The 22,664-nt window shown below is 46.5% G+C and overlaps 1 protein-coding gene across 1 annotated transcript in view; it reads right to left on the bottom strand.

Moving 5' to 3' along the window:
- The window catches only part of ARHGAP32 (Rho GTPase activating protein 32), a gene marked incomplete at both ends in the record, with an annotated part of 114,117 nt that overhangs the window by 16,585 nt on the left and 74,868 nt on the right, over positions 1–22,664 (bottom strand). Inside the window, 3 exons of the mRNA XM_080357853.1 lie at positions 5,005–5,154; positions 21,380–21,454; positions 22,562–22,612. Of these exons, the coding sequence (XP_080213979.1) occupies positions 5,005–5,154; positions 21,380–21,454; positions 22,562–22,612 (276 nt within the window). The remainder of the gene's footprint in view (positions 1–5,004; positions 5,155–21,379; positions 21,455–22,561; positions 22,613–22,664) is intronic.

Genomic DNA, 22,664 nt, shown 5'->3' with positions numbered 1-22,664 from the left:
ACCATGGCTTGCAAGTATAGGTAATGATACTTAGGAAGCGTATGAAATAAAAACCAATATAACAAAGTTAGGGGCTGTGTTTTGAGCCAGAAGAATGTACATTTAAACAGCAGAAAGATGAAGCTGAGGTGAAGCTCGATGGTCCAGGCTGCCTTTGCAAACGGGGAGGAAGGTGCGGACATGCACCCCAAGAACACCCAGTGCCGCGCAAAAAGTGGAAAATTAGACAAAAATCTCTCTTGCCATATGTGTGGTTAATAGGTAACAACCCAACGATGAATATCCTTGCCCACAGAAATACAGTTGCTTCTACCCCGGTCCTCCTTCCTATTTTTAGCTCAATTTTACAAAGGATTGTCCAAGTATTTTCTAAAACAACAGTGAAAAGGCTGCGATAATTCACACTGTAACTTTTTCTAGGAATCTTATTTTAAACTCCTCATTTCTCCATTCACCAAGAAAAAAAATCTAACCTTAAAACATTCTCTTCTAAGGACTTTGTCTCACTCCTAAATCTGCGTCCCCATGTTGGAATTACCAGCAATAAGAGAGAAGAACAACTAAAGACCAGACTTGCTCCAAGATGTTCTCCTCTTGATCCCCAAGAAGTCCCCCCATTAAAATTCTTTCTGCTGCTAAGTCCAAGCCAGCTACCGCAAGCTGCACCATTTCCTGGTAACACACAAGGTTTTTATTTAAAGTGTGACTTTTGCACTTGGGAAAGTGCAATAATGGAATGGGGGGCCATAAACCACGAGGCAGAGCCAAGAGCAGATCCCAGCAGCGCCCATTTGTGGAATCGGCCTCTGGCGCCGGACTCTGCTTCTTAAAACCGGACCTTTGTTTTTATGGCGGCTTATCCAGGAACTGTGTCAAAACAAAGGGTGAAGTTCAAGCCTGCGGAACATAAATCCCGCTGTGCTGCATCAGGCTGGGGAGGCAGATAACCACGTTTGAGATGAGTGACGTTCTGCACGCTGTGGGTACGTCTGTGCACCTGAGGTCTGCACGTGGGTCCTTAATGCACCTGTACAAGAGATTGGGGGCTCGCTTTTTTGTTTGTAATACAAAAAATCCACAAATAGAATAAAGATGCTACTAATACATTCGTATTTGTCGGCGTCCTAGTGTTTAGATCAATGGCACTTACTACAATGAGTTAGGAGGGGAACAAGTATCCACCTGGTTACGAGTGGAGAGCACAAGCAATTCTTGTAGGGAGCACAACAGTTTTTCTGCTGTTTGTTCCCCTACAGCTGTAGCGTTTCAAAATGCAGATTAATTTTCAACTCCCTGCTGTCCCCCGGGTCACTCAGGCATCAAGAATTCCGCTTCTCACAGCTGCAGGCCGGGGAAACAAAAAGAAGAGAGACAGAAACTGTCTCTTTTCTGAAGTGCAAATGCTTGTATTCCCCTTCTGCAAGTACTTCCCCAAACAAGTAATTCTCCACGGGGACCCCGTGTCCCTCTTTGTCACGTTAACCCTGTCCCAAATAATCTGGAGTTCCAGCAATTCAGAGGGCAGATGGTGAAGCAATGACAGTGCCTGTTATGTTTGGAAATCTGCCCAAAATAGCTCCAAACTATTGGCCTTTAAAAGCATCAACTTGAGCTTGTGTAGCAGAGAAAGCATCTACAGGACGTGGGATATTCTCTGTTCATCTGCAATTTGGGTCACTTATCGTATTTGTGTCCAGGTTGCCGGATCCAGCTTTCATGCTACACGCTGTGTGTGTGCACAGGCAGATACTGACCGATCAGAAGAGGTATTTAGGCACCTAAAACACACAGGTTTTTCACGATTTACAGAAGCGCACCAGGGAATTCAGTTTGGTTTCCAAAATGGTTGACACGTTTAGATTTGTGAAATTATGCAAACCCAACCATGTTTATATGACACTTTTAATCCTCCAAGTATTTCACAAGTATTAGAAACCCCTCCCTGGGGTTAGATATGGACTCTGAGTTTGATTTTACAGGCGTGGAGATGGAGGGGAGATATCAAATAAGCTCCCTGAGGTCATGAAAGGTGTGTGGGTTTGAGCTCACGAGGACCTGGATCCCAGCTCAGCACCCAGAAGATGCACCTGAAGGGAGCATCACAAGATTTAGACCCAACAGAGAAGCGAACAATCCCATTCCCATTTTCCGAAGGAGCTTGGAGCACAGATTATGGTGAAAAAATAATCCTGTGACGTGCCCGTGACTCAGATCCTCACCTAAGGAACCAGACGATGTTTCCTTCCCTTCAGTGATGTCTTGTCTGCAGGGATCCTTGGGAAAGGAGCTGGAACTCCAACCACAGAAGGACCCCATCACTGTTTGGAGACCTCAAAGTGACAGGATGCTACAAACTGAGTTAGGAAGGACACAAGCAAACCCCAAACCTTGTCTGGCTCCAGCTGCCAGCCCAGCAATCCCTGCAATCCCCGCCATGAATCACCAGGCACACAGGAAGATTTTAAGGTGCAGGACTCATCCCTACTTCTGTTTTGGTAAATATTTGTTAAAATCCTGACCTGTTAAAACCCTGTGCCTGCTGATAGTGTCACCTCCCAGATCCATACACATCAATTAAAAAAATGACAAAGGGCATCTTCACCCCAAATGACAAGGCAGCACCACGCCAGCCTGCTTGCTCCGCTCAGCCCATCCCACCCAGTCGCCCTCCCCTACGGAGAAATTCCATAAACACACGCACCATGCCCTGCAAGTTCTGTCACGCCAGGCCAGCAGAACCTTTCAGAAGAGAGAGGACGCAGCGCGAGACTAAAACACTCAGGAAAAACAAATGCTTTGCTGCCTCAGAACTCAGCCCATGCTGAACGCAAAGCGCGTATAAAGCTCTGCAGGATGATCTTGCTGCGCTCCTGCTCCGTAACAGTGAACAGGTCACACTTCTGCATCGCCTCCTCCCGTACATCCCATTCCAATTTATCTTCCTTTTGACAACGTGAGGGAGGTAGAAGGAGAGCGATTACTTGCTGAGCCCACGGAAAGACAACATGCTGCAGTAGGCAAAACGTCTCCTCTGCCTTTGCGAATTCCCCCGAGCGCACGGACACAGCGCAGCGAACGCTCTTCTCCTGGCTAAGCAACCTGAGCCAGCTGCCTGCACGGTGCTCAGCGCAACAATGTTCGATGTATTCCAGGTTTTGTCCTCCTTTATCCCTTTATTCCTCCGTCTGCTCCTCTCTCAACATTTCCTCTCTAAAAGGCAAAGTTTCAGATGCTCGTGACTGTAAAATCAGGACTGCTTGTGTTATTTAACAGCAACTTTTTGAGAATTCATGCACTGGCAGCTTCCCAAAGCTGATAGTAAATCAAATTCTTACCATAAGTCCAGTTTGGTTCAATACTGCATGTTTGAGGTGCATGTGAATGCCTTGCCACTCATTTTAAACACTGTGGACAGTGATATTTCCTCCTCCAGTGCTGCTAAATGTTTTTGGATATTGGACAGCAACGCATCAAAACCATAATTAACTTACACAAATCTATTAATGTATGAGCCTGCCTTTCATTTATCTGAACTGGGATGTGTCAGGGTTGTAATGCCAAAGTGTTGCCGTGCACAGACTTCTGAAAAAGTACTCTGTACTCCCATAAAAATACTTGTTTATGTTCTGCTTATGAGGTGAAGGTGCGGAGCTGCATCTTTGCTTCATTTAATTCAATTTAAGGTCTCCTGTGGTATCTCAGCCCCTTTCGGCACATCAGCACTGCAGTTGGCTCCGAGACTGAGGAACACGAACGCTCCAGATTCTAAAACGGATTTTAAAATGCTGTGCATGCACGGAGCTCCATTCGCAGGAACCCAGAACCGTCTCTGCAAAACCCATCCCGGGCATTACGTCACTTGGAATACAGAGCAGAGCGCTGAATCACACCAAAAAATCCAACCCCGCTGTGTGGAACGGAGACATGTCCCTGTTAGCAACGTTCAAATTGGATCTGCTTCGCTCCAGGGAGTTGGGAAAGAGTTATTAATACGAGGGTGAAAAGCGACTGGTAACTTCTCAGGTGGAGAGACCTCATTAGCACAGCTCGGTCACAGACACTCGGGGCACGGGATGGGAGGGGAGCGACCAGAGAAAGACGCAAGCTCCTCTAGACCATTAAACAGGAGCCCCTGAGGGAGTTCGAACAGTCCCAGGATGGGTCTTTTATTGCTAAATAAAATGTGTGCCCCTTAAAACCAGGGAAAGAAGTCAGTGCAGAGGGCAGGGAAAAGCTGGAATGGTTGCTGACTTGTGCCTAACTAAACCGGACAGGAGGAGGGCTGGGGATAAAGGAGAATTCTCTCCTTCCCGTTAATGAGCTCGCTCTGCTGGCATGTGTCCTGCCCTCCAACACTACACAAACATCCAACCAGCTCTACAGCTACTCGGCAGCGTATATAACCTGCTTGTGATGCAGTTTTTACACAGGTTACTGTCTGCTTCTGTCCCCAAACCATCCAGTTTCTGGCTCACACTTGCTTTTCAAGCCCCACCATTAAATACCTCCACTGGTTCCAATGAACACCCCAATGAGCCTTGCTGCAGTCCCGATTCCGTAAGAACAAGCTCACATTACTCACCAACTGGTAGTAAACCCCTTCTCATCAGGCAAGGGAGTGCACGTTGCTGTTACCAGCTGAATCAGGTGGAAAAAGTGCAAAACCAGCTCCTCACCCTTTACCAGCCCTTTTCTGAAGGGCGCTCAGAGGAACAAGGAGTCTGAAGCACCACTGGAAACAAATTTAACAGAGAAACCCCTCTGCTACCCCACGCGTTTCAAAGACTTCAAGACGCCGAGGACTCATCTGCAGTAGGTCCATCTTCCGCACCTTCAGTGCTCCCACATCGAACCATGAAGCTACTTACTAGCATCAGCCTCAATTTATCTCTCAGCCATCAATTTTTATCACACATTTCTCTGCCGGTAACCAACTAGCCCCTTGTTAGATATGAAATAAAGATTCCCAAGAGAGGCAGAACTCAGGAACGGAGCGTTTCTTACCGTCATGTCCAGAGTTGAGAAGATGCTCTCCCAGGTCACAGCCAAACACCCTTTCCTTCAGGATTCCCCGCTGTTTCAGTTTCTGCTTCGTTGGGCGCGACTTCATGAATGTCCGAAGGAAGGTGATGAGCTTACCGTGCTTCTTTGACACTGCGCAACAAGATAAAGCAAAACAACAAACACTTCGTTTTAGATTTGACTCAGTTGGGTAAGGCCAAGCATAACACATTCTACAGAGCACATAAGAACTCTAGTAACGTCAATATCCGTTATTTACAGAAACAGATTTTGTTCGCCCGATACTAAACAGAGACTTGGCTTTTGTTTTAATTCTTGGCTAGTGCCTAAACAACAGGAGACAGCTGGAATAGAAGAATTTAACACAAAGACACATTGATCTGCAAAGCAGCTTCAGGTGGGAGTGTTGTGAAGCTCTGTCACGACATACGGATGGTGGGCAGCACCTGAGCGCTCCAGTTCTCATCTCTGGAAAAACCAACAGGGCTGAACTGACACAACCAGTGATCGCGTGTACGTCGACAAACACGGTATATAATGCCCAGCACAAATGCTTTGTTCCTGGCTCTCGTTCTAAGAGTTGTAGGCGCCTCCAGAACAAACAGATGACTAATAATATCTGAACGTAGGGCACATTTAGCTCTAAGTGCTGCGACTGCCCTCCCAGCACACCTGCAATTTCCATGAACCGGCTCTATCTGTGCAGGTACAGCCCATCCCAGGGCATTATTACCTCCCCGAGTCTTCTCAAGTCTTTGTTTGGATTCAAGTCTTTGATTTCTTTAAGAGAAAACTACAGCAGGGGATTTGACGAGATGCAGTTTATTCCCTGCAGAATAAATACAAGTCCACAAAGGGATGAGAACACGGCTCAGGAGCCAACCCTGCAAACCTCCTGCTCCGTTTCCAGTGCCACATGGGCTCTGTGTTATTTATACTGGTGAAGTCGGTCACTCTGTTCAAATCATCCAGGGCAGAAGGGGGTGACACGAATCAATTCCAAGGGGGAGGAGAGGCTGAGCTCAGCTTTGAATGGGACGCAGAACAAAGCCCTTGCAAGTCAACTTCTCTTCCTGAGGCCCCTCTGAAAGCGAGAGGGCTCTGGCCTCCCCAACAAAAGTGCCATTGTGGACACGATTTAAAAGCAGTTTAACTCTCTGGAAAAGAACAAATTGGTGGGTATAAAAGGCTGCGAAGCCTTTACAGCTCCAGGAAGTTGTAAAAGCTCCTGCAGCCCCGCAAGGCAATACTGGCAATCGCTGCCCTGCTCCCGCCTCGCATCCTGGAAAGACAACCTTATATTCCACCTGCATTAAAATCCTAAGTGCTGTCATCAAATTTCAGCACAGCAACGCTATTTGGAACACAACGGAGAGGTACGAAGACCCCCAGTGACAAAGGTGCATCTGTTCAGTGTCACTGTAACACGTACAACCTGTAATTCTGCAACCGGACACCTGAAAAACCTTGTCCCAAGGTTATGTTGTTCATGATGTTTTAATCCCTTTAAACAGCTGAGTATTCTCCCTTCTATTTTACCAGATATTAATGCAGCCCCTCCATTTATAATTAATCTGATGCCAATGACTTCAGCGTATTTTTGTGTATTCATAGAGCTCTGCTGTTGGATAAAGTCCCTTTCAGCACCATGACAGCAGCCGGGTACATCCAAATACCTGAAACCCCCAAATCTCCAGCAAAACCCATTCTCAACAATCAAACCTGAATCATTTAACAAAAGGCAGAAGCATTGGGCATGAAAAAGTGCAGCTATGGGGGCTTTAATTAAAGGACTGTTTTCAGTTTGATGGGAGTTTTTTAATTACACGCAATAAATGAACAGATTGCGCTGACATGTCAAACAAAGTTAGGGGAGATATTGGCTGTATCCGTCATCGTGGCGAAGTAACGGCTCATTTATCATCCCTATCAGTCCCGCTTGAGAATAAATGGAGACAGAGCCTCATCCCGACTCATGTGGAATTTCAAAGGGTTTGCACCCTCGGGCTCGCAGGATAAACCTGAGACAGATGCTTCTACAACAGTCAAACAGAAGGACAAACAAAGCAATTACCAATAGGTATGTGTACATATGAATCATTTCACAGACTCTGTATAAAGTCCTTAGTGATGTGTCTTGTTTGACTTAATGAAAAATAAGTCCATCAGATAATGGACTTAAAATGGAGAAAAATGCACCTGATTTCGTTATTGCAGAAACTCCACTCGTGCTGGTGACCAGGTCAGTAAGTGATTTCTGGGTGTCACCTCTGGTATCAAAACCAGTAAAAGGTGCAACAGATATACTTGCATGATGTACTTTGCTTGGTATCGATATTCATTTTTATGAATAAACCAAAAGGAGTCCTGAGTTTTTAAAAACACAATAAATCTGCTGTGACTTTAAAGCCACTCGGTACAGGTTAAAATAATTGTCTTGTTTTCTGCATCGTTAAGTCCACTCCTACAAACACTCCCATAGCGAACCAGAGCACCAGCCTGAGACAGCGCCAGTTAAATACCCAGCAATTCACTTCTTGGTGGCCAGTGAAACACTGGCATGGTTCATCGGTTAAACACGGTTTCCCGCACGGCTCTTCTCTGAATCGCTGCCTACTCCGTGTGAAGAGTTTCTCAGCCTAAACCAACCTCAGAGTTCTATACCTACGCAAGAATGATTCACTGATGGGGAAGAAAAGAGAACGGTGAGAAAATCCAAGCAGTCATCTCTTTGCTGACGGGTTAGAGAAGAGAACAAAGACACAAGTAGGTGTTTGATGAGGTTAAGTCGTCCCTACCAGCTCGGGAGGCCGGACCATGCGCTGTCTTTCTGCCAACAGCAATAAAAGCGAAACGTTTGCCATCCTGCTTCCAAGTCCTCCGGTATCATTTGACTCCCAAACCAGCAATGCACTCTAAGAGAAACTTAATTTCTGATGCATTTCGGTTTAGCTGAAGCAGCAGATAAGCACTCATGCCAAGGTTGCTACCAAGAATCCTGCAGAACAATGTTTTCTGCTCCGAAACCCCGGTCCCAAAGCGCCGCTGCCCCTTCAGCACTAGCCCGTGATGCTCTCCTGCTCATACACCTGTCTGCTGGTCTCGAAAAACCCAGAATCAGTGAAGGCAAAGGAATTATGGAATCAAGGCACAGGGTTTAGCCTAGAAATAGATCTAAAGTTGTTACAAACTAAGGAGGTGCGAATAAACCCATCAGCTCTTTTCTGCCTTTATAGTCCCACCACTACAAACCAAATTGTTTACCGAGAAATGGAGGGTCTCCTGGAAGAAGTAGGGACTAATTTTCCTCAGAAAGGTGGGTTTGGATTAATATCCTGGCGCTAATGTGTCAGTTCGGAGTGAGAAAAACTATCACACCCTTAACTGACGTAACTAGAGCAGCCAAAGCCTTTGTACGGTGGGGAGGAAAAGGAAACCTTGAACGCTTGTGCCAGATTTATTGTGGTTTTGGGCAGCTGCCAGGCGCTGTGCCTCCCCATCAGACCATGCCGGGGTTGCTGTATCATCGAGCTTCTGTACTATAACCGAGGCCCAAAACTCCCCTGACACTGATGAAAACTATTAAATAATAATTACTTCATTAAAAGCAAGACTTGTTCACCCTAACGCTGCAGACTGGCTTTGAATCGTGGTGACTCCTACCATTCTAATAAATGTGGCCCCTAAATTGTTTTATGCATGCATTTTCTTTGCCTTTTCAGTAAGAAAAAGCTCATGATGCAAACGTTCTGAGAACAAAATACAACAGGGTCAATGCTGCAGCCCTGACATCCCATCATTCGCACCATCTCACTCTGCATCTTTCCAAAGACCAGGGCAAACAAACAGCAGAAAACAAACATTAACAGATATCAAATCTTGCACGTTTATGTGCACAAAGCAGGTATGTGCTTGCCCAGTGGATGTCTAGCTGACCCAGCAATGGATTTTGAAGGGGATAGTGGTAATTTCTTATAGAACATTCTCCCTGCAACCTTATTAGACTTTGCCAAGGGAAAACAAACAGGCGCTAAACAAATACAGAGCAGCTGCTTTATCTCCCGTTGCTATCTCCAACATCGGAGGTTTGAACTCACGCTCGGACCAAATTCCTCTTTGCAGGATTATTGTCCGCAGGATGTTTTCTGATATGGGGTGAGGAAACTCGGACTCCAAGGGAAAATCTTGGAGGGTGGACGCTGAGCCGTGTTCCCAGCCCGCGGCTGGCGTTATTAACAGCGATTTTCCAGGCGGCAGAACCCCGCTGCGAGTGCCTGGTGCGAAGGGCAAAAGCAAGAACACGTGTGGCCGCATAGTTTAAAATAGATAAACAAACTGCAATATCCAGCCACAGAATGAAAGATGAAAAAGGTGTGGGCATGCCGTAAAAAAAGCACAGCTCGGTCTTGCAAAACCAAAGCAAAATCCGTCCTCTCCGAAGAGAAATTTACAGCAAGTTGAGCTAAAATTTTTCCAGGCTATTAGCCCCTTGAGAGCCATTCTGCTCTAAATTAAACTTTGCTGCAGGGAGAGAAGGAGCATCCACAGTCTCTTCTGCAGAAAGAGCAGCACCAGGAACTGCGAGATGGGAAATTGGGTTTGGTTTTGCCACATATTTCCTACGCTGCTGATTCTGCCAATGCTCGGGAATACACTTAACTGCCCGAGCGGACTGAGTTCAACTGGTCCCCACTGTGCATCAGTTATCTTGGCTCCTCCTCCATAAATCATTTTGATATCCATCCCGTCACGTTTGGACAGGCCCTGTGGACCCCCATCTTACTGGAGAGAAATTATACATAGCCAAGGACTGAGTCACAGCTCCCCGTTCTCTGTCATGTTCCTTAGCAACAAGACATTTTACTCCTTTCCTCCTGCCACAGCACATTCTATTTTGGAAGCTAATTTATACAGCCCTAAAAACCCATCCAGAATATGGAACCACGCACCACCAAGCACCCTCCTTCAGTCCTTGAACAGGATGCTGGTTTTGAAGAAGGACCAACTAACACCATATCAAAGACGGCACTGATTTCTACAATCGTTGGTCACAGAGATTTTCAGGAAGAGATTTTGAAATTCCATAGATTGAGAGTTTAAAAAAATCCTTCTATCTCCGATAACCTTCATAAAATTAACTGTGATGACAAGAACCAGCCAAGAATAAGCACACGCTGCCGGCTGTCACGAGCATCGTACACATGTAAAGTGAAGCAGGTTCTTATTTACAAAGCCTAGGACTAAGGAAACTGCACTTTTGCATCTGCCCAGGCTTCTGGAGCCATCCTTTGTGCCTGTAAGCAACAATCTCAGCTCAACTGCAGCTCTTCCTTGTCCTTGCCAAGCTCAGGCTCTGGCTCAAGCTGGAGGAGCGGCTTATTTGGGTTGGCATAGGAACATCTGGCATCAGAGACTTGGCAACTCACTCGGCACGTTATCATTCCCAGATTATACAACAACCTCTGTCAGCTTTCGCAGCATTTGGGTCTAATTAATCCTCTCCCAGAGAGAGAAGACTGCAAATTCAAAAGCTAAAGCATATCTGACCAGCAGCATCGATTGCTTTCAACATTATTTATTTGAACACACACACACACACACACATCTGTAATGATATGCACAAGGATTAGCTACAGTTTGAACTGCCTGGAGAAGGTTTATTTGTGTCAATGAGGAAATGTACACAAACCCCATGAACTATTGACAATGACAAAACCTCCTTTCCATGCTTTTTGTTGCCAAATTTGTTTTTATAATGGAATAAGAACTGTAAGCGCAAGGTTAGCCAGATGCACAAGTGTCACCTACCCACAGAAAGCAAAGTTCGATACCAAAAATCTGCAATACCTTCCAGAGCAAACTGTGCCTGTTTATTTCAGGCTGTAAAGCCATGAGGGAGCATTAAGATAATATGACCTGACCTCCTGAACAAACAGACCGCGGGACATCTCTGAATTAACTCCTGGCAGTACAACATACCTGCCCTGAGGGATGCGGTACCTGGTTAGCAGATAGGAATCAGTCAGCTGAAGGCGAAATGAGAGGGAGGTTTCAAAGGTACAAGGGCTGACAAGGTAAATCTATTAATTCTATTAACATGTTTGAATTGTATCTGGGAAAAAAAAGCAGCGCTGACTAAGAGAGTGACACGGAGCAGGGATGGGCCTTGGCAGGTAAAACCTTGAGGGCTTGTAACTGGAGGTGAGGAAATAATTACAGATGAGGTTGTGGTTCAAAGGAGGCAATTTATCAGAAGCCAGAACTGGAAAACAAGTAGGAGCTGAAAACAAACCGATAGAGACGAGGGCATTTAGCACACGAGGCAGCTCAGGTGACGTGACAGAGGCCACGAGGCCAGCGATGGGACTGGGAGACAAGGGGAGACAACTGGGAAACGCAGAGCTGGGAGACAATTAGTGAGAAACACCTGCAATATGTATTTTTCTCTTTCGTTCATACTACATTTTGCTAACCCTCTGTGAGGGAGCGGAGCTTAATGTAGTCCTTGAAAATGGATGTTCTGACTCAGGTCACAGTATCAGCAGCACAACTAAAGCTCAGCTTTGTCTAACAGGAGACGGCGTTAAGTCTTCCACCCATTTCACTTTAGGATGTCCTGATCATTTGACCCTGCACACCCAAGCACAAGCTACACCCAAATGGCCTTCATGCAACACTAAATTTGCACTAAAAAGAAAGTGATACTGGAACTTGAATGTATCTCTAATATAGAATTCCTACAGTTCGACAAGAAACCCTATTTTATAACGATCCAAAAGGTGTGTCCCATGAAAGGTGTCCCAGGTTATCAGTGTCTTATCTTGAACCTCACATGGTGCAGTAGCACAAAGAACACGCAGATAAGAATCAACATCAATAACCAAGGAAGCATCAACTCAAACAGGTAATTCCATGTCAGATACTCTCCGGATAGTTGCAAACAAGGGAAACGGGTGGGAGCAACCGAGAGCCAAGATGCCACCTAAGCTAAAAAACCATCTGGATGGTTTTGCTAACCCATGCAGGGTCCTCTCTTGATCAAAAATCTTCAAACCAGTTTAGATGAAGTTGCAGCACGGCTGCCTCACCCATGCGGCTCCTACTGCTGGCAGGGCTGCAGATCTTCTCCAAACTGACAGTAACCCAAGCCAGCGCTGAATAACATCAAGCACTTTGGACACACGCACGCAGCCCGGAGCTTTCACCAGTCGCTCAAGCACAGATCACGCTTCAGCCCAGCCCTGACACCAGCTAAAGCAGGACAACCAGAGTGACCAGGGCGGGCGAGTCACTCCGGTTTGGCACGGCACTTGGGCGGTGGGAGGAGGCAAGGGATGAAAAGCGATCTGACGTGAATCAACAAACAACAGAAGGTGAATAATTAGGAGTGTGGCAGACGAAGCCCAATCCTGGAGCGAGAGGGTGTTTGCTTTGGGAAGGCACCTTTTACTCCATCGGGAAGGGACGTGAGCAATCCATCTGGAACAAGGAGGAGGCTCGGGTCAAGCACGCTGCCTCCCTTCTCCCGAACCACAGGGCGCAGCTGTTACTCCAACCCTCAGCGTAAAGGCTCTGCTGAAGTACGCAGTACTCCCAGTATGACCAGTAAGATCACTGCTGCTCTCCCAGTCCCATGCTGATCTCCACTTTCACTAGCCAGAGGGCAGCTGTTCGCAGCCCAGACCAGTTATTTTCAAATTACAGTCACCTACTCTTCCAAGATTGATACAGTTCCAGTTCTTTTTCTACCTACAACCCCAGCTTTCTAAATTCATTATACATTTGGTACATGCACCTGCATTAAGGCCGCAGCTGATTCTGCCTTTGGAAGCAAAATTCCCACTCACCTGGAGTGGAAACCGTATTGAAGACAAGGAACATGAGCCTCATTCACATTACAGTCACTTTATACAGCACTGGCAGGATACAATAGCCTTAAAAAGGATGAAAATGATGTCTTCCCATACATCCTCCTCACACGGCTAAAGAAGTGTAAAAAAGCTTTACCAAAAATGAAAATTGGGCCAAATACGTTTGGGGATTTGCAGAGAACTAAATCTGCTTTCTGCGACTTAGGAACGCAGATATTGTATTGTTTTGCCTGCTTTATTCTCTGCCTTTATCTTACCAGTCCAGAGCTTTGATTTCAAACCAGACTCTTTTATCGTGCCTGTGTGGTGCCCAGAACAAAGGAGGTGGGGGAAGAGTGGAACAGGAAGGCCTCCTGTCTTCTCTGTCTTAAATAATAAGATCCTGCAGGGCATTTAGTCCTTAAAATGGACTATAGCTTCTAGGAGGTTTTCTGAACAAATGCGAACAGACGAGCCATGGCTACTTGCAAAGTGTCTACTGTGATCACAGTAACAACCCTCCCTGGGAATTTGATTTTTCAGAGCAGTGCTGTTCGCTGCCCTGGGGCTCCAGCAAACAAAGCACTTGCATTTTTAAATAGGAAGCCCCCTTCTCCTGAACAGCAGCGTCAATAATATTAATGCTTAGGAATGCATCCTGTGTCCTTAGAGTGCCAGGCTGGGGAGGGAGGGAAAACAAAAAGATACAGTGATATGCAAAAATCTATTGAAATTCAAATGGTAGACATTCCCATCTGTCAGCTGCCTCTTTGGGAGCGAGAGGTATAAATCTGAGCAGCAGCACTGATCTCACATCTCACAAGCCCAAGGACGAGGGGCACAGCGCCCGAGGGGGCCTGAGGGCCCAAATTCCTTCTCCCCTGGCATTTGGATGGGAATCATGAAAGAGGCTCCGGATTGCTACACAGGCATGACCCTAAACTAAATCCAATAAAAGAGTTTACAACTACAGAGCTAGCGACTAGAAAGGTGCAAGAGAAGCCTCAAGTCAGAGATTAGCAAAAGGGAAACGGAAGTAAAATAAGTAGTAAGGGGAGGGGAGGGATATGTGGTGTTAATAAGTTTTCGGTTGGCAAGAGAAGCCAATGACCAAGCCAGGGACCCTGCCCAAGGGCACAGATCCCTGAGGACCAGCTCTCACAGCAGAAACAAACTGGACCACAAGCAGCAGCCACGGTGTCAGACGAGAGAGCATCATTGGAAATCATTGAACATCAGGTATTTTTTCATGCCTAAAAACATGATCCCAGGCTATCCCTCCACCACGCAAGTCATTTAAGAGCCTGGATAGTGCTGCTAATGTGTAAGATCAGTTCTGCTCCAGGCACAATGTCCTGTCCATGTGCAGGACGCCCCCAGCCCAGCCTGGCACCCTTGTCCCCAGCGGGGTGGTGTTAACTCCAGCACTGTATATCGAGCCGCCTCTTTCCCCACGCAACATTGCCAGCAAAGAAAAATTCTTAATTCAAATACATTAATTCTCCGAAACCGCAAATTAAATAGCCGGCGAGTTACTAAGCAACAAGTGGGCTCGGGAACCTAAAAATAATCTGCAAGGCTTACATAAGAAAGACGCTAATGCGAAGAAGATAAAAAATAAAAACTAAAAGAGAGCTAGAAGCAGGAAGGGGGGTCGCTTACCTCGCTCGCCTCCTCGGCGGCCAGGGCAGCTGTGCGGTGGGTCCCAGCCCGCAGCCCGGGGGTCTCGGCTCAGCCCGGAGCGCCAATCGGGAGCTGCGGGGGGACTCGCCGCCTCTGCGGCTCCTGCCAGGCCCCTCCCCGGCCAGCCCGGCCCGGCCCCGCCGGCTCCACCTCCCGCAGGTGCCTCCTTCCCCGCGCCGCCGGCAGCCACCGGGGCCCGGCTGCCCGCGGCCCGGCGGCTCCGCTTCCCCGCGGCCGGCGCAGCCCGGAGCGCAGTGGGGCTGGGGGTCCCGGCCGGCGCAGCCCGGAGCGCAGTGGGGCTGGGGGTCCCGGCCGGCGCAGCCCGGAGCGCAGCGGGGCTGGGGGTCCCGGCCGGCGCAGCCCGGAGCGCAGTGGGGCTGGGGGTCCCGGCAGGTGCAGCCCGGAGCGCAGTGGGGCTGGGGGTCCCGGCAGGCGCAGCCCGGAGCGCAGTGGGGCTGGGGGTCCCGGCTGGTGCAGCCCGGAGCGCAGTGGGGCTGGGGGTCCCGGCCGGCGCAGCCCGGAGCGCAGTGGGGCTGGGGGTCCCTCCCCCGGAGCCCTTTGGACCCCCGGCTGGGCAGTGACCCGTGGTCTGGGGGCGGACAAAGGGCAGGGGATCGGCAATGGAGTGTCAGAGCTCTGGGTTGTCTCAACATAACCCATGACCTCGCGTCAGCCTCTGTTATCAGGATGGACCCAGCCTGGCATCCTTTTCCAGCTGGGAAAACACACGGGGGCAAAGAATGGGGTCAGAAGAGCTACGCTCAAATTTATGCACAGCTTTCTCGTTCCTTGCATGCTGCTAAACTGCACCTGCGTGCCCCGAAAACTACCGAGCAGCAATGGCAAAACTCAATTTTAAAGACCACAGAGTATATCTGCACCATCATTTAAGTGCAGGTCTCACTGCTCATGCTGCAAATCCTCAAGTGCAAGCTAAAAGGGGTCTCAGCATCTCCAAAAGGAAGGGAGAAAGGCTGGGCACACCTGGAAGCTTTGATAGAAGCGCATCACATGGGCCCATCTGTGCCTGAGCTCTGGGACAGCAGAGACACTTTGCACCCAGGGTGTCTGTTCTGTTCATGTAATTACAGCGCTAAAGAAATTACGTCCCCTCCCACTTCAACCGGCTGTTTCACAGTTTGCGGCCGCATCGATCAGATCACCGAAAACAAACACAATTAAAAACTCTCCGGGAGTTCTGCTATTTAAAAACAAAGCAAAACGACACGGGTTATTTTACAGCGACCTAGGTTATGCCCAGTTCCAAAAAACCACTGTAGCAACGCACCACGCTGCGGAGCAGAACGCGCAATGGGCTGTAACTCGACTTTACCCCATGTGGGCAGCCCTGCTCAGCTACACCGAGGCCAGCAAGGACAAACCCACGAGTGTCACGGGGCTGGAGAACCTTCAGCCAAGTTTCCCAGTCTTTCTGCAGTGCCGGAGAAGCCGGTGGCGTTACCTGCATTGATGGCACGCTCGAGGAACTAATACCGCCCCTGTTCTGTCTAAACACGCCGACCCCGAGCTCCTCAGTTCAAACGAGGCCGGAGCGCATTTTATCAACCTTGGTAATTGCTGTCACACACTTTAAAATGTGGGCTCACCAGATACGTTGGAGAACCTCAGGGTCAGAAGGATTACAGAGGAATCTGCTGCTATTTATGCAGACATCTCGGTCATCAGAAGGGTACAACTCATTCCTTTTGGTGTTCACAGTTTCTCATCAAGCAAATGTGTTATTTTGAAAATTGTCTGTTGACTCATATCTCCAAATCATGCTTGTTCCCCAGCCACTTAGTATCCTCGGTATTTATTACTGGAATTGCTTTGCTTGGACAACAATCATACTATCACATTACTTTTTTCCTTAGCAGCCAAGCATGACTCCTAAATCCGGTTTTACATGTGCTCATGTATAATTCCAAATACAAAAACCTTCTTCCTGGTACCAACTCCCCATTCCAGGAGTGTTCTTCCTATCAAATCCATTTGACAGCTGGTAAAATCCCAACACAAATGGAGAATGAATACAACAGAAGCAACACTGTTCAAAATTTACATGTAACATGCATGTACGACCATTCCAAATAGCAAAACAATATGCAGGACTGTGGAGCAGTAGCACTCCCAGCCACCCAAACCTGCCAGGATGTGTTATATGGTCCCTACATCAGGCGCTTGGGCAGGCTGAACCCTGCAAGGCTGATGAAGCGTGACAAACTGTTCCAGTTCACCCCATTTGCTGGTGTGCAGTTTCAAATAATGGCCAGAGATGGCACGATCCCATTTTTGCGAATCGGAGCAGGACTATAACAACAGCTGCATGACCAGGAATGCAGAGCTCCCTCACCTGGAAATGCGGGTATCACCTTCATCTTCACACCGAGTCTTATTTTCTGTTCCTGATTTCTTTTGCCAGGCAATTTTAAGGAACAAAAACAAGCCAAAGAGATGCATTCTCCACTACTTCTGTGTTCATCAGCTTGCGGTGGAGCAGAAGAGTCAGATAATGAATATCTGTCTCTTAAACACAACTTACAAGCCCAAGCATTTCAAATCGTGGGCAAAAAGGCTGCATACACACGCTTGTCACAAATTCAGTCCTTAAAGCATTCGCAAGTTTAACCTATCCTCCAAAAGTTATTTCAGACAAAAGAACTGGGAAGGCAGAGTAACCTAAAAAATGTTATTAATATATCCTTGGAGCTTCTTCCACTTTCTGGTTTTGCAAATGTAACCACTGAAGGAAGCATCAAGCCGTTATTAGAAGTTGGGCAGCCAGTGTTTTTCAGTGCTGCTTCTTACTCAGCTGGATTTATCCTGCAATCAAATACTCCCAAAACAAGAACCGCCCAAACAGACAAAACCCCTTTTTTCAAAGAGAGTTTTGGGGAGAAACTCAGATTATAAATGCAAGCAGATGGGGAGCTTAACCAAGTCTCTGTCAGAAGAGCATGCCATGCAACAGACTGCCACAGGAGAACCTCAAAATGATTCCATTTAGTTCCCAAAGCTCACAGAGACCAGGGTTGACATGTCACAGAGAACCTGGGCAAGAATGGTGGCACAGCCATGTTCTGCCATGGGTGTCCAGGTTTGCAAGCAAAATATTCCAAATATTTCATTGAGACAGGTACCAGCAGTTAGGAATGATGCAATAATACACAGCCGAGCAGGTAACAGAGCAAAAGCAAGTTCCCACGAGAACAAGCGGAGAATTGGATGCAAACTCCCCACCACAGGATTAAATGCTGAAGAAGAACGAGCGCGGCACTGACACGAGCTCCGAAATGAACTGTGGCAGATGAAGCTTCAGATCAGCAAAGCCTCCCAACTTTTCTAAGTCTCAACTTGGCTCTCGGACTAATTTACAGACTTATTCAGGAGAAAAGAGGAGGAAAAGCAGCGCAGGACAAACTACCTTTTCCCATTATTTCAAACTGCAGAGTTTTGCTCAAGCCAACTATTATTAGAATTCAGTCCCACTTTGACAGAGCTTGTGAGAAAGGAAAAAAAGATCTAGTTTAAAAATAACACCCCCCCCCATCCTGAATAAGCGGAAAGCAGAGCGAGAACGACGCACACAACATGCGAAAAGAAAACTGGCCTTATTAATAGCACACTGGTGCACTCACCAACTTCTACCGCGTTGTTCCACAAGCAGTCATTCTATTTCTATGGATTCAGCCTCTCAAAAAAAGGTTAAACATGCCAGTCCTAAATGCCATGAATGTTTGTGTAACAGAAACACTAATAATTCTCTTTATTATACACAGTTCTACATAATTACTAACGGGCTGATGTGTACAGACTGCACAGATCCGCACAGACTGCACAGATCCGTACGCCACACTTGTTCATTTTCTTTTGCAATTAAAATTCCCCAGGAAACACAGCCGGGACTTGCCACAGAATTACCTGTCAAAACTGGGGAAGCCTGAAGCCGCTGGCTCTGGGTTCAGCTTCTTCGGAAAGGTGTCGGAGTCTGTGAGTGACCCCACGCAAGGGAATGCAGAGACTCCTCTGTCCCCTCCTCCCTGTGACTCCAGAGCTGTCACACACCAGTGCCTCCCCGTGGAAACGCCAGAGGCGCTGGTTGGGGTTTGGTGTTTGGTTTTGGCTGTGTCAGCGTTGGGTCTGATCTTTTTAGTGCTTCTAGGTCTGGAGAAAGAATCATTCACTGATTCCCTGCACCTGCGCGGCTCCTGATATTGTACAAAGCAGCCAAAGGTCACCCGAGCAATCACTTTTTTCACTCGGTTCGCACTTGTGTGAGTAATTACACAGGGTACAAGGCAATGCTCATGTGAAACAAATGAACGCTGTAAACTTCTTGCTTTGTGCACATGGTATTTGTTTCTCAAATTAAAAATACTCCCCTTTTTGCGGGCTGGGAGGGAGAAGACAAGCAGGTCTTGTAACAGGTTAGAAAACTCTCTCTTTTTCCTTCAGCTAAGAAAAGACATAAATGAAACAGCAGAACCAAACTGTGTCCTTCTCATCTCGGATCCCCAGAGCCTGCAGATGCCAGTTTGGTTTAGTCCAGACTTCTGTCCTTGCCCCAAACTCCCAAGTCTCCTACCCTACCAAGGTTCCTGCTTGCCCAGATCTTTCCTCAGTAATACCCAACCCCCTTCTTTTCTACAGGAAAAAATCCCCCACATTTTCAAATCAGGCATCTTAAAGAGAATGTCAACCAACTTGTTCACAGATACCTGATAACCATCTGGATGCGTTTCCATAGCACCTAGAAAATGGTACAAAAACATCTGTTTGCACAGATTGCAAATACTGCAGCGACTACCGACATCACCTAAAACTCCATGGGCTGTGGGCAAGAAACAGCCCCAAGTGCATAACAATAGGGTCACAATGCCTGCTTGGTTCTTACTGCTGCTGTCAGAAAACATCCGCACTGTTAAAGGATTAAAGGATTAAGAAGGAAGAAAATAATGCAGTGACTTCCTAATGTTATGTATCCTTAGGAATTTATTTGAAATACTTCAAATTCTTGCTCATCTCTCACTTATGAGCTAGGCAAGATTTATAGATTTTATTTAGGTAGACAGGAGAAGTATTTCAGATTGAAAATTGGACTTTTGCTGAATTCAGTCCCTCAGAAAGGGCTGGAGATGTGTCCGTAGACAGGGCAGGAGCCGGGTTGCTGCTGTTGGGATGCTCGTCCCCATACCTGCTTGTCTAACACACACAGGATCTGTAACTCTGAGTTTGCACACAGGCTCTGGGGAGCTGTTCTCTCATACTTCCCATCAGAATCACAGATTTGGATGGTGTGACTTTCATAGCAGCCCAGATGCATCCTCTATATAGCAGCATTTCCACAGATCAGCCCACAGTTCTCATCCCTTTCTATTTCTGCCAAAAAATGGGAAGGAAAAAAAGGAGAAAGGATCACTTGAAACAAGGGAGGGAGAGCAAAGAGAAGGGAAGGGAATGAAAAGCAAGAAAACGCTGCTGCAGTTGTGATTTGTACTTCAGTTCTATACATGAATTTAAGGACCTAAAAAGCCTAAGCACTGCAACAGCACATCGTAGAGCTGTGCTCAGTCTGGGCAGTCATGGCAATAAATCCCCTTCTCCTAAAACCAGGTAATTACTGAAACAACTCAGACTAAATAAGCACGTTATCAGAATTCACTGCACTGAAGGCAAGAAATGGAACATGATGATGGAAGACTAAGTTTGGCTCTCCTAATGTATCCAAGATGCAAACGATTACCAGCAAAATAATAGTGCTAAAAAACGCAAGCATCCAACACTTATTACAGGAATAAAATAAAGCCTAATTAAAAAATAAATCTGCTCTTGGTGGCTTTAGAAGACAGGAAATACAGGGCAAGATTTCAGCAGGCAGATGGATGCAAGAGGACAACATGTTGTCTGAACGTTTTGCAAGAAGTGTGACATGTTGCCTGCCTTACTGTACAGCCCTGATCTAGCCTGCTGGAAAACCCATCTTACAGTCTGCTACTCTGTCTCTCCTAAAATTCCAACTACATTTTCTCTTAAAGCACTTGGGTGATGCAGGAAAACAAAAGTCTAGATATGATTTAACCAAACTGAAATGCCTGTTATCAAATAGCTCTCAATAACTGACATAAAACGTAGCAGAGACATCCCTCAGTTCCTTAGTTCCACTAGAACACTTTAATTTTACTTAATGTTAGTTCTGAAAAGCTGTATCAGTGTTGCCATGACAACAACAACACAACACAGTTGTTTTCTGCGATCACTGTGCAACTGGTACACATTTCTGTCGCCATAAAACCATAGTATTTAACCACATTTCTTTTCTCTCTTATTCAAACAAGTTCTTTCCTCCAGAGCATGGCCAAATAGGTTTGGCACACTCTTTGGATGTATCTTTCTGAGGCACAAATTGAAAGCCTGGGAAAAGAAGAACACTTTATATTTAGAACGTCAGCAGTCGGGGGGAAAAGAGGCAAAAAAGCAGCTAATTTATGGTACACAGACTAATGGCCACGTAGCCACCGACACTGCAGAGCATTCACAATATAAGACCCAGTTTAGGCTAAGCAGGACTCTTAAGATTTGGACTTAATTGACTTGAATGAAATAACTTGCAGAAAATCTGCCTGTGAGAAGATAGATTCTTAGAATTAGGCATTGACTTTTCTAGCCAACAGATATTAATATATAACTAATGTGTAATTAACTATTTCAACTACATCTAGCTTCTATAAGCAAACCTAGGGTGTTAGTAAATTGTTATTGCTACCACGCACAGTGTTAGACTTGGTTAGGACATCGAGAGACTAATTGTACGTAATAGGCTCTACCTGAGCTCAGCTGGGCCTGGTTCAGAGCCTCTGTAAGACATGCAGAGCCTGGCTTTACACTATCCAGCTCCAGATCTGCACATCATTAAAGGGCGGGTGCGGAGAGGGACACAGAGGAGGCAAGAGAAAGGACAAAGTTAAATTAAAGTATCTCCTGAAACAAGATGAACAGTTTGATTTGTAGAGACAGTGATTAGAGAAATAGTGCCAGAGAAATCCAGGTTTCAGTGTTATCCATTCTAAGGTGTTGCTTCTCTGGCATGTTCTAGACCCGAAGGATCCTGAACTAGCAATGTCTATGTGCAAAAAGAGGTCTAATGCAGTGACACGCCAAGGCCACAGGATGAACAGCAAAACAAATGAGATGAGGTGAGACGAAATAAGTTGAATAAGCAGCCAAATCCCAAGTAAACTGGAGCTGCTGGGGATGAAGGAGGATGCTGCTGGTACCTGAACTACTGGGCTTAAAGCTGGTTCAGGTATAACCAGAGTGGATGCTCATTCTCAATTCCAGCGCAAACACACGTATTATGTACACATATCACCCTAAACGGAGTTTTCACTGTAAAAAGAGCTCAAAAATGATATGAAATAGACCTCAATTTACATTGGCAAGTGCTAGTGACTTTAAACATAGCTGCAGCTTGCACAGTAATGGTCTTTGGTTGGTCAGGAGACTAAAGATTCAGAGCTCATTTTCAGAGGCACTTTGCCCCAGTTTCAAAGCCATATTCCAGCCCTTGCCTCCCTATTCGGGTCTCAGCTGAGGGCCAAAAAAGTAACCAGAAATCTGGCCATTCCTTGTATTCGTCTTAAAACCTTTCATCTAACAAACTTCCAGAGCCATGTTTAATTTCTCCCCATCACTATTTTTAACTTCTCTTCCTTTCAAACTGACATGTCGTATTTGGTTGCCTGGCACTTAATTTCTTTCAGTTATGGTTTTCTTGATTCAAAATGACTGCGTCATGTCCAACAGCAAAGAGTTAGAACGAGCTTCTTTGTTTCCCTGCTGTATTACACCCAAAGAGCTTTTAAAAAGGCACGATAGCCTAAAGGTTTGCTTTGCTTCCCCTGAATATCCTTCAAAAAATCAGTGCTACTGACTTGAGTGTGCAAAAGGAGGAAAAAAGAGATATGGAGAGAAAGAGTGAAAGCAAAAAGGAATCAATGAAAACGTACAAGGGGGGAAGTAGCTCCAGGACGCTGGCCGGGCTCCGTGGGCAGGGGACACTGGGAAGGTGTCATTCGAAAAGAAAACAAACAAACAAAAAGCAGTTGGTTA

Source organism: Nesoenas mayeri, assembly GCF_963082525.1.
Source record: "Nesoenas mayeri genome assembly, chromosome: 22".
NCBI classification, from domain to species: Eukaryota; Metazoa; Chordata; class Aves; order Columbiformes; family Columbidae; genus Nesoenas; species Nesoenas mayeri.
This window is presented reverse-complemented; position numbering and strand designations above follow the sequence as displayed.